Below are 11,660 nucleotides of genomic sequence, written 5' to 3'. Positions count from 1 at the left end.
CCTGGTCATTAGACTCATTTACACCTTCTATCTATCTCCAGTGAGACTTTCTTATCTACTTCAGTTACCTTTTTCAAATGCGCCCATGGTTTTTTACTTCTTTTATTTTACCTCTTTTTACTTCCTTCGAAGGACTTTCAACCGTGTTGAAGTGGTCTCAAAAAGTTTACTTTGTAAAAATTAAAAATAGTCTAAAAAAAACCTTAAAATGTCTAAAAATAGTACTTTATATCAAGAATGAAACTAAATGAAATTAAATAAGATTACTTTCTCATTTTTTTCAAGTTATGATTTCATTTTAAGATCTGATATATAGTCACTTTACATGTTTTTTTAATAGCCAGTCCCAGCGGGATTCACATCAAGAAATGTATGAAATCAGATCAAATGAAATTAAATATGAAATTTATAGTCTCAGCAGCCAGTCTATATATAACTATGTTTGAAACTAGAACTAGATTTTTTAATAGTTTTATTATTAATTTAACTAATCTTATTACACAGTTTTAATATTAAATAGTAGTCTTATACTGTTTTAATAAGACTTACTATTTACTCTTATCATATTTTTCAAATAAGATTATAATTTTCACTTCTTAATTTAAATTATTTTTATTACTTTAAATAACTTTAAATCTTATTTAAGTATTATTAAAAAGTATTACTTTTTAAAAAATTAAAAATTGTCTAAAAAAACCTTAAAATGTCTAAAAATAGTAACTTTATACTAAGAATAAGACTAAATAAGATTAAATGAGATTACTTTCTCATTTTTTTCAAGTCATGATTTTATTTTAAGATCTGATATATAGTCACTTTGCATGTTTTTTTAATGACTAGTTTCAGCAGAATTCATGCTAAGAAATGTATGAGATCAGATTAAATAAGATTAAATATGAAATTCATAGTCTCAGCAGCTAGTCTAGTCACTTTGCATGTTTTTTTAATGATTAGTTTCAGCAGAATTCATATCAAGAAATGTATGAGATCAGATTAAATGAAATTAAACATGAAATTCATGATTCTGGCAGTCAGTCTAACTACTATTCACAACTCAGCTTGAACACATTATACTTTTAATCTTTATATTTATCTTTCTACTGTGAATACTTCTAGGGCCTGTTCAGTGCATCCATACTTTTTAAACACAATAGTGAATCTCATTAAAAATAGTGTATTTATTAATTATTAGTAGTAGACTGATCATGTGACCGTGTCTGAGATCAGAGTCAGATTTTTTAATAGTTTTATTATTAATTCAACTGATCTCATTACACAGTTTTAACATTAAATAGTAGTCTCATACTATCTCAGTGAGACTTACTGTCTACTTTTATTATATTTTTCAAATGAGATCATGATTTTTACTTCTCAATTTAAATTATTTTTATTACTTTAAATGACTTTAAATCTCATTTAAGTATTATCAAAAAGTGTGGCGGCCAGTCTAATTAGTAGCAAGCTGGTGTTGTGCCACCACACTATTCCACTACTCTAAGATGGAGAAAGAAAGCTCACAAAAACACATTCTTTTTAAATGAAGTTCAGAGTCAGTTCAAAAAGAATGCATTTTTATGAGCTTTCTTCTAATCAATATTAGTTAACTATCTTCACTATGAACACTATTCTACACTATTCTACACTATATTGCCTCTAAAAGTGCTATTCTACACTATCACACACTGTTGAAGTTAAATACTGCTTATTCATAAGATCTTGGCAAGAGATGCAAGTACGGCCGCTCAATCCACTGAACACCTGGTCATTTTCATCTGTACTTTGTAAAAAGCAGCTGTATTATTAGTACAGACGCTCTGCCCACTGAACAGTCATGATATTGGGGCTGTACTTTTTAAAAAAAGTGGAGATCCGTACAAAAAGAACGAGTACACACGGACGCACCGAACAGGCCCCTAGTAGTCATCAGTACATATCACGCCAAGCTGCAGACCTCTGAATAATCGCCTGCGAGCACTTATTCTTACATGATCAGTCCAGTTTGTAGTAGACCTATATTCTTCACACTCTATACACGTCCGTTATGCACCGCAATGGAGCAGGATGGACAAACCAATAGGAGCGGCTCCCGCCAGCCGCTCCACTCCGCTGGGCCGGATGAGTCCGCTGGGGAACAAGCTTCCCGCGAACCCACCCAGGTATCTGACACTGGGCGCGCCTACTCGCAGGTGGCAGCGGAAAAACACGCTGTCATGATCGCGGAGGTCTGGCAGAACGCAGTCCAGTTTGCAGTCCCTTGCCTATCTTCCACTTCAGAACACCATAGCACCGGTGATCAGTCTGGGTTGTGGCCACAGTTGCGGTAGACCCACCTTCTTCGCACCTTATACATCCCCCGCCAGCTGCTCCTATTGACACTACTTTCCCCTGCCACTGCAGCTGGTGATCAGTCCAGTTTGCAGTCCGTTGCCTATCTTCCGCTTCAGAATGCCATAGCACCGGTGATCAGTCTGGATTGTGGCCACAGTTGCGCCCCCGCCACTGCAGCTGGTGATCAGTTCAGTTTGCAGTCCCTTGTCTATCTATCTTCCGCTTCAGAATGCCATAGCACTGGTGATCAGTCTGGGTTGTGGCCACAGTTGCGCCCCCGCCACTGCAGCTGGTGATCAGTCCAGTTTGCAGTCCCTTGTCTATCTATCTTCTGCTTCAGAATGCCATAGCACTGGTGATCAGTCTGGGTTATGGCCACAGTTGCGGTAGACCCACCTTCTTCACACCTTATACACATTTGTTACAGACTGCAATGGAGCAGGATTAACTCACATTCAAAACAGACCTAGTGCTTGCTCTCTCATTCCTTATTAGGTTTAGTGCCCGCGGCAATTAGTGGTTTCTCTCATCTTCTTTCAACCTCATTTTTTATCCTGCCACCCCATTTTCATTCCCCGCGACCGCTCCTTTTCGGACAGGGGGACTGTGGTGTCCACCCTTACTACTCCTCAGGGCTTCCGCTCCTTCCTTCTTCTGCTCCATCCTTATTCCTCTATCTAGAAGCACATCCATCTACTACTTCTCAGGGCTTCCGCCCCTTCCTTCCTGGGGCTTCCACTCCTTCCTTCTGTAAAGTCAACCATGATAAACAAACAAGCATGTACTTATATATATATAGGGGCGCCCGCCCATCTCCATCTCAGAAGAATGAGACAAGATTTACCTTTTTACATGTACTATAAGTTACATGATTGGCATACACTGAAAGTGATGTATGCTGCAATCTGTATGATATGTGAGACTTAGAGATAGAGATTTGCAGATATCAAGAATTCTCAGACTGAGTCTTTATATTCTTTTCATTCACCTGCTCTTTCATCTCATCATTGACTGAATTCTCTTCATTATCTGAAACTTCTGAAATAGATAGTTTGAGGAGACTGAGGTGCAGAGTAGAAGTCTCTGTACAGACTTGCAAAGCAGCAGAACAGTGGATGTTGCAAGACATATTGAAAAAAAAGTTGACTGACATATGTGGATTTGATGATAAAGATTAGAAAGACATGTATTCAGATGATATTTGATGAAAAAAGATGTGAATTATATGATAATTGAATGGTTCTGGAGAAATGTGGATATTTTGATTTTTTTGTGGTGTTTTGCTACTAATTTTCAGAGGGGGCTGGGAAAATTCTGTTTTCGCAAGCAATATGTCCGCCACAATATATCGTCCCTTAATACATCCGCCCTTGATTTAAGTTTTACATCGTCCATTTGGGTTTCCTTTCGTTTTCCCTTCTTCTTCGTTCTTTCTTTCTTCGGTATATAGCAAGTTGAAATCAATACTCCTATGCTCATGAAAGTGTTGCTTTACGTATTGGGAAGAAATTGAACGAACAGTGCTATTATGAAATTTCCAGAACATATTAAAGTAGGTTGCTTGTGAGGCAAAATGATATAAAACTCCATCCCAGTATCACCAGTTTTACCATTGCGCCGGTGCAATTATCTGCGCGCCATCCCATGAGAATCCCTTTTAGCAGCCCATTTACATGCCAGGTTTAAATAATCAATCCACGCATCACAAATAGTCCTTCTTCCTACTCGTCCTGGTATATTGACTGAGTGCCCATTCAACCTCGCCTCCGGAGTCCTTCTCCAACGTTCCTCCTCGGATTTGGAATAGTCTCATCGTCATCCGCGGCCCGACTTCAGCTAGTTCAACTGATTGGTATCCAGTCTTAACGAATACATGATGTCGCACTTCTATACTGTCTTCTATATTTTTAAAGGTGACAACCCTACTCCCGAGCTTCCCATTTGCTTCCCGCGGCGGGAAAATATGTTTTAGGATTTGGACGACACGAGCACCCAGCTTGGTGGTAAACCCTTCAAATATTAGGTGAGGATAGCTTTCCGAGACGGTTCCTCGTGCAGAGTTCGGAATATCTGCTCGTAGCATGACATTATGTAGCGAGAAACTGGCCGTTGGGCCATAGGGGAGGTGAGACACGGTTATCGCAGTGGGTGTACCGCGATGCTCGTGTAGCAGGATCATATCAGAGAGTGCGGACGCCTTGGCGCTTGCTAGAAGATCAGGAATGACTAGATTTCCCCGATTTATCCGAATCGAAGTTGGGATGAGTAAACGCATCTCTTTGGCGAAAGTACTAAGGCGCGCAGAGGGAGAACGGGACGTTGTAATGAGGGGTCGAGGGTCAACGATGCCGGATGTGAGAGCATACTCGTCATCGAGGTCAAGCATGTCAGAATCTTTGGAGTTAGGGTCTCCCGGTTTCGAGGATGTGGGTAAGGATTCATCGTATTTGAAATCTTCTCGCAATATTTTATCATTGGCCACAGAGGGATCTAACGGTTTCCCTGACGCAAGGGCAGCTTTCAGCTTCGCGCGCTTCTCTGCTATAGAAGCATCGCGGAGGAGGAGAGCTTTTCGGTAGAGATAGTCTCTCCGTTCACGAGCTTGACGGCGCTGTTGGTTATGTTAGCACAAATCGTCACAAATCAAGATCTGGAGAGAGGAATATTCATACAATCATTTTGACCCGTGGTTTAGTTGCTGAAGGACGCAAGGCTGCTGACTGAAGGACCATGTGCGCTATGCCGATATTTTTGACTTTATTTTTTATTTAACGGGGAACTAGAAACTGCACTTGTGGTTAGCCGCGGCTGCCGTAGTTGTAACTATCGCAGATTTCGCGGGTCGTAGCGATAGGATCATCAACTTATTGCCATCCGGGACCATCACTCCCACTACCCAGGTGGTAACCTCTAACTATTTCGACCTTTTTTAATTGTCTGTGTGCCATAGATCCTTGGGTTGCAGAACGGAAGTGACTCAGTTTTCTATTCTTGCCTTGTGGCTATTTCTGCTGTACGCTCCCCTCAACTGGCTATGCATGGTTCTCGCTGTAAATGGGATATCTGCCCGTCAAAAATGCTCGTGACGGACTGTACAAAAACAAAATTTGATGCTGACTGTTTGAAATTTCTCCGGTTACTAGTGACAAATAATTTTCTTTTATTCGGTCGTTCTGAATGCGAGGTTCGACTTCACTCCGAAAACGGAATCACTGTGCTTCTGCACAAGCTGCAACGCTCGAAGGGAAAGACAATAGATTTGGGAGAAAGTGATATACGTCAATATGGAGGCTTTTAACTATATGGGAAATCATCTAGTTTCAGACTCTGCTTCTACGATTAACGCTGGAGACGACATGTCTACCATCGATGGCGATGAAAGCATCTTAAATTTAGCCACCGGGCCTCGAAAACGACAACATGATGATGAAGACGAGATATCGGATAGCTTCGAGGATGATGATTTGGAAAGCATGGCTAGCGTCCCTGTCGATGGGATCAAAACGACCGCCACCAAACCGGAGGAAGAAAAGGAACTACCTGTTCACTCATGCGCGTAAGTTGGAGATATAAGTTCCGTCGCTGGATGTGCCAAAGTGATGGAGTTTATGATTACAGCATACTGACTTTTGGCTCTTCCTTTTTTTAGTTACTGTGGAATTCATAATCCAAGCAGCGTAGTGAAGTGCTTAACTTGCACCAAGTGGTTTTGCAGCGCGCGTGGCAACACCTCCTCATCTCATATCGTCAATCACCTAGTCAGAGCAAGGCATAAGGAAGTTCAGCTGCACCCCGAATCGTCGCTTGGTGACACAATTCTCGAATGCTACAATTGTGGGACGAAAAATGTTTTCCTTCTAGGCTTTATTCCCGCCAAATCCGACACTGTTGTGGTGCTACTCTGTCGGCAACCTTGCGCTGCGATGCCTTCCTCGAAAGATATGAACTGGGATACGTCCCGCTGGCAGCCTCTTATCGAGGACCGTTCCTTTTTACCATGGCTCGTGAGCTCTCCGTCTGACCAAGAACAACTTCGCGCGCGGCATCTAAGCCCTCAAATGATCGCGAAGCTAGAGGAGATGTGGAAAGATAATGCATCGGCTACTGTTGAAGATCTCGAGAAAGCAACGGGTGTTGATGACGAACCTGCGCCAGTCCTCCTTCGATATGACGACGCTTACCAATACCAGAACGTATTCGGCCCCCTTGTGAAGATCGAAGCCGACTATGATCGCAAATTGAAAGAGGCCCAATCTCAAGACGGCTTGGTTGTGCGGTGGGACCTAGGACTGAACAACAAGCATCTGGCGAGTTTTGTTCTCCCGAAGCTGGAACTTGGCGATGTGAAGTTGGCTGTTGGTGATGAAATGCGGCTTAAATATACTGGAGAGCTGCGACCTAAATGGGATGGAGTAGGATACGTCATTAAAATTCCTAACAATCAGTCTGACGAGGTTACTATTGAATTGCGAACCAAAGGCGATCATAAATCTGTCCCCACTGACTGCACGCATAATTTCACAGCTGATTATGTTTGGAAGGCGACATCCTTTGACCGAATGCAGCTAGCCATGAAAACATTTGCTGTTGATGAGATGAGCGTTTCGGGTTACATCTTCCATCGACTTTTGGGGAATGAGGTTGCCGCTGGGCCTATGAGAACTCAAATGCCCAAGAAGTTCAGCGTGCCAGGTCTTCCAGACCTCAACAGCAGTCAGACTAATGCTGTGAAAAGCGTCCTTCAGAAACCTTTGAGCTTAATTCAAGGACCTCCTGGCACTGGGAAAACCGTCACTTCAGCTAATATTATTTATAACCTGGCAAAAATAAACGGCGGCCAAGTGTTAGTCTGCGCACCGTCTAATGTTGCGGTTGACCAACTTTGCGAACGCATCCACAGAACTGGGCTGAAGACTGTTCGGGTCACTGCCAAGTCACGAGAGGATGTGGAATCCCCTGTGGGTTTCCTTTCCCTTCATGAACAGGTCCATAACAATGACAGCAATATCGAACTTGTCAAACTCAATCAACTGAAGGCTGAGCTGGGTGAGCTTTCTAGCCAAGATGAGAAAAAGTTCAAGCAACTTGTTCGTGCTGCGGAGAAAGAGATCTTGAGCAATGCGGATGTTATTTGCTGTACCTGCGTTGGTGCTGGCGATCCACGCCTCGCAAAGTTCAAATTCCGAACCGTCCTTATTGATGAATCTACTCAATCTGCGGAACCCGAGTGCATGATTCCCCTCGTCCTAGGATGCAAGCAAGTTGTTCTTGTTGGCGACCATCAACAGCTAGGACCTGTTATCATGAACAAGAAGGCGGCAAAAGCTGGGCTCAACCAGTCTCTATTTGAGCGCTTGGTCATCCTTGGATGCGCGCCTATCCGTCTCAACGTGCAGTATCGCATGCATCCATGTCTATCCGAGTTCCCTTCAAACATGTTCTACGATGGATCCTTGCAGAACGGTGTGACAGAGTCTGAACGTCTTCTTAAGGACGTTGATTTCCCCTGGCCTGTGGCGCACAACCCTATGATGTTCTGGTCAAACCTAGGAAATGAGGAAATTTCGGCATCAGGAACGTCATATTTAAATCGTACCGAAGCTGCCAACGTGGAGAAAATTGTTACCAGGTTTTTCAAAGCTGGCGTGAAGCCTTCTAGCATCGGGATTATTACCCCGTATGAAGGGCAGCGTAGTTACGTTGTCAGCTCCATGCAGGCAACTGGCACTTTCAAGAAGGAACTTTACAAAGAAATCGAGGTGGCGTCAGTTGATGCTTTCCAAGGCCGAGAGAAAGATTATATCGTGCTCTCCTGTGTCAGATCCAACGACCATCAGGGAATTGGATTTTTGAGTGACCCACGTCGGCTTAATGTCGCGCTTACCCGTGCCAAATATGGACTAGTCATCCTAGGCAACCCGAAAGTTCTATCGAAGCATCCTCTGTGGAACTACCTTCTACTGCATTTCAAAGAGAAGAACTGCCTCGTGGAAGGGCCGTTGTCAAACTTGCAGGTGTCCCTTGTCCAATTCCCTCGTCCGAAACAGGCCTACCGCGGACCACAGCGTTTCCAGGTGGCTTATAATCACGCCTCTAACATGGCCAGTGGGATGGTCAATGGCAGGAATGGCCATCGCGGTGACTATCATGACACGGGATCTGTGGCGAGTTACATCCCAGATGACGTCTCCTCAGTTCATTCATCCGCTCTCGGAGGGGTTGCTATTCCATCTGGATATCCCCACATGTTCCGGAACTTTGCCGATCCCTGGCCGCAACTTCCAGGCCACCGCCGTGCCAATGGATCTAGAGGTAAAGGCGCGCCTAGCGTTACTGGCGAGTCTGTCGCAGCAACTGAGTCCGATATCACGGGCAGTGTCGTCGGACAAGGCGGCGTTAGCCTCTCCGGTTTAAGCATTCACGATATGAATAAGCAGGCAAGCATGAGCCAGTCTGACCGCTTGAAACGCTACGTCGAATCTGGTGGTCGTGCAGAGCCATATAAACCTGGCCCTAGTGATAACGGCAGCATCTTTGGTGGAAGTTCGGCGAGCATTCGTGTTCCTCGTGGCGGCCGCGGTAACCCAGCCGATGATGATGACGCACGCAGTGTCTCGACAGCTTTTGCAAGTCAAATTGGTGGAAACTACGACTGAGAGCTTGCGAGTCCATGACTATATCACCATCGACAGGAAACTTTACATCTGTTGCAGAAGTAAACGTGAATTTCGCGAGTCACCATCCATGATGAGAATGCGTTGCCTGACGCCCGAACAAGAGCTTTCGAGGCCTGCGGCTCTCTCTTCTCGCCCGTCGCTTTTTTGCACCTATTCGGATACGCTTTTGGTTCGAGAACCAACCACTGTTACTCGACCTCACATTTAGGTCAAGCCGGAATCTTCATGTATTAGTTTCTAACTTACATGCAAGCTACCCATTTGACAAAACACGGTACACATCCATGCAGATGCAATTTGCGACCTGGTTCACGTGCATCCTAGTGGTTTTGATTTAAAGCGAAGTACTAGAAACCCGCTATCAAGTTAGGAATGTGCACGCATGCCATGTGGCGTGGAGGTGGAAAGGCGGGCGGTTAACTGCGGCTCTTGCACACCGCATCTGTGGGTGTGAGAAAAGTTGTAACGCAGCAGCGTATATTTATATTCCTGGTAAGGCTGGTGGATACAACTTCTGTGGCGAAGTGCTCTCCTAGAGAAGTACTTTAAGCAAATGCTATTCTAAGAACACAATTTGAACGTTGATGATGGCGGTTGGCCGGGGGAAAATATATGCGCAAAATTTGTTTATTCTATGCCGTTTTAGTTTGAAATTGGTCGACAATACAGTTATGATTTCTTCAGTATATCTGAAATATTTCAGTAGCCATTCTGTAGTTCCATCATAGTAATAGGGGCATAGGTCATTGGGTGGTGTGGAACGTATATCGACAGGGTATTAGATATCCCGTATCTATATTCTTCTGCATGCTTATAGCAACTCCTGCTAACGTCCTTATCTAGCGGGAGAACTCTCAATCCAGTTTCCCATTTAAATATTATGATTTCACGGTACGGAGTTAGTGAACATAGATTTCTTGACTTCATTGGTTCGTCTCTAGGTGTTCAGAAGTAGATAACCATTATTTGATTTTGCAAGAAAGCTGATGTTCTCCTCGTCTTACATCATTCTACCGGCAATGATAGTTTATTGGTTTGACATTGCCCACTGTTTAGATCTTGGTCAAGACAAAGCAGTGAGTTGAAGACAGTAACTAGAACTCTGCCTACGGGCGGCATGGCGAAAAGCTAACCCTGGTCCGGTCCTTGCCTAACTAGTTCTAAGGTTTAAGTTACGCCCGCCGCTGTTCGGTCCAGCCTCTAGATACGCAGCGTACGGCCGTGAGGAGAGGAGGGCATCCACATTAACTTATTGGAGCCACACCACCCGCCTCAGTTTTAAGCCATCTCCAACAACCCGTCGTATTCCCCAACCAGCTAAATAGTAGTCACTGACTGCAACAACGCGAAGACACAACAAACATACTACACACTCGAGAGAGGCTTACGCAAAGCAAAAGTTCAACCATGAATCCCCCAACCCATTCCCCTCTTGAGATGCCCTCAGAGTCTACCTTAAGAGACGCTGCTAAGCTCTCTGTTTTAGATGCGGATGGGAATGAAGTACTGTTTGGAGATTTGTATAAACCATCGGGACGAGGGGAAAAGAAGCGAACATTAATTATTTTCATTCGCCATTTCTTTTGCGGAGTAAGTTGTTCGCGTTCATTAGTATAGAATTTTCAAATTTGCCCCTGCTCCTGAGTTGCGAGCATAGATCCATCTCCAGGAGAAAGCAGAGAGCTACAAAAGGCCTCAACCTGAAGCTCGTTGTTTCTGTGTTCAAATGGTTTGAGCACATGTTTCGAACAGAACCACTATTTGACTTTTTTCTTTACAGAGCTGTCAAGACTATGTCAAGGCCGTGTCCGAGAGTATTCCAGCGCCATCGCAGTTACCCACCAATACTACTATTATCATCGTTGGTTGCGGCGCTTCAAGTCTCATTGCGACTTACAGGGACACCACGAAATGCCCATTCCCCATATATACAGACCCTACTCGATGCCTCCATGCTTTGTTTGACATGAAAATGACATTGGACGCTGGAGATAACGCTCCAAACTATTCCACGTCCTCGATGTTCTCCTTAGTAATTCGGGGAATTACTACGACCCTTGGCCGATTACTCTCCGGCGATATGCTTCAATCTGGAAACAAATGGCAGAATGGAGGGGAGCTCTTGTTCGAAGCTGAATTCGCAAACGGAGCGGAGGGTGGCGATGAAGAAATTAAAGTTAATGTTCCATTCTGCCATATCATGAAAAACACTCGCGACCACAGTGAAGTTTCGGTTTTGAGAACCATCCTTGGCCTTGATGAGGAACACAGTTGAAAAGCAGATGGATAGGATGGTGCGTTTAGGAATGATCGTTTTTAAGAGACCATGGGCTTTCCCTACTTCCGTCCATGTGAATATTTGTTTCATTTTCTGGGTATCCGACGGCGTGGTTCTTTTCAGTTGTTAAGTTTTTACATGTTCTAAGTTGTGCACGTAATCCCGTTGGCTATTTTCGCTTTTTCGGGTTTCAAGTCCCAATGTTGATGAACACTTTTTTGTTCGGCTGATGATATTCAATGTTTTCACATGGGTTACAGAGTACATTTCTCTATGCTGTTGGCGTATTCGAACCAATGGAATTATCCTTGGCTCCATAACGCAGCAACTCCAAAAAGAAATTAAAAAAAAAGAAATAAAAAAAAAAAAGAACAGTA

At 43.8% G+C, this 11,660-nt stretch overlaps 4 protein-coding genes across 4 annotated transcripts; 3 read left to right on the top strand and 1 right to left on the bottom strand.

Annotated features, from left to right (window-relative positions):
• The first annotated feature begins 1,919 nt into the window (after positions 1 to 1,919).
• BDBG_00919 (uncharacterized protein) lies at positions 1,920 to 2,903 on the top strand. The gene is made up of 2 exons (XM_031720111.1): positions 1,920 to 2,320; positions 2,793 to 2,903. The coding sequence occupies exons 1-2, from the start codon at positions 1,986 to 1,988 to the stop codon at positions 2,821 to 2,823; spliced, it is 366 nt and encodes a 121-aa protein (XP_031576129.1). The 5' UTR covers positions 1,920 to 1,985; the 3' UTR covers positions 2,824 to 2,903.
• A 1,127-nt stretch (positions 2,904 to 4,030) lies between these two features.
• BDBG_00918 (U3 small nucleolar ribonucleoprotein IMP4) lies at positions 4,031 to 5,060 on the bottom strand (the record flags this gene model as incomplete). The annotated part of the gene is made up of 2 exons (XM_002627964.2): positions 4,031 to 4,939; positions 5,001 to 5,060. 2 exons carry the CDS (start codon positions 5,058 to 5,060, stop codon positions 4,031 to 4,033), a joined length of 969 nt encoding a protein of 322 aa, XP_002628010.2.
• BDBG_00917 (regulator-nonsense transcripts 1) lies at positions 5,035 to 10,004 on the top strand. Its single transcript, XM_002627963.2, has 3 exons — positions 5,035 to 5,341; positions 5,472 to 5,884; positions 5,978 to 10,004. Exons 2-3 carry the CDS (start codon positions 5,613 to 5,615, stop codon positions 8,982 to 8,984), a joined length of 3,279 nt encoding a protein of 1,092 aa, XP_002628009.1. The 5' UTR covers positions 5,035 to 5,341; positions 5,472 to 5,612; the 3' UTR covers positions 8,985 to 10,004.
• Positions 10,005 to 10,116: 112 nt separating this feature from the next.
• On the top strand, positions 10,117 to 11,657 carry BDBG_00916 (uncharacterized protein). The gene is made up of 2 exons (XM_002627962.2): positions 10,117 to 10,595; positions 10,786 to 11,657. The coding sequence occupies exons 1-2, from the start codon at positions 10,413 to 10,415 to the stop codon at positions 11,278 to 11,280; spliced, it is 678 nt and encodes a 225-aa protein (XP_002628008.1). The 5' UTR covers positions 10,117 to 10,412; the 3' UTR covers positions 11,281 to 11,657.
• The last annotated feature ends 3 nt before the right edge of the window (positions 11,658 to 11,660 follow it).

The sequence above is a fragment of the Blastomyces gilchristii genome, assembly GCF_000003855.2.
Source record: "Blastomyces gilchristii SLH14081 genomic scaffold supercont1.2, whole genome shotgun sequence".
NCBI lineage: Eukaryota > Fungi > Ascomycota > Eurotiomycetes > Onygenales > Ajellomycetaceae > Blastomyces > Blastomyces gilchristii.
The sequence above is the reverse complement of the archived record's forward strand: the minus strand, read 5'-3'. Positions and strand labels throughout refer to the sequence as shown.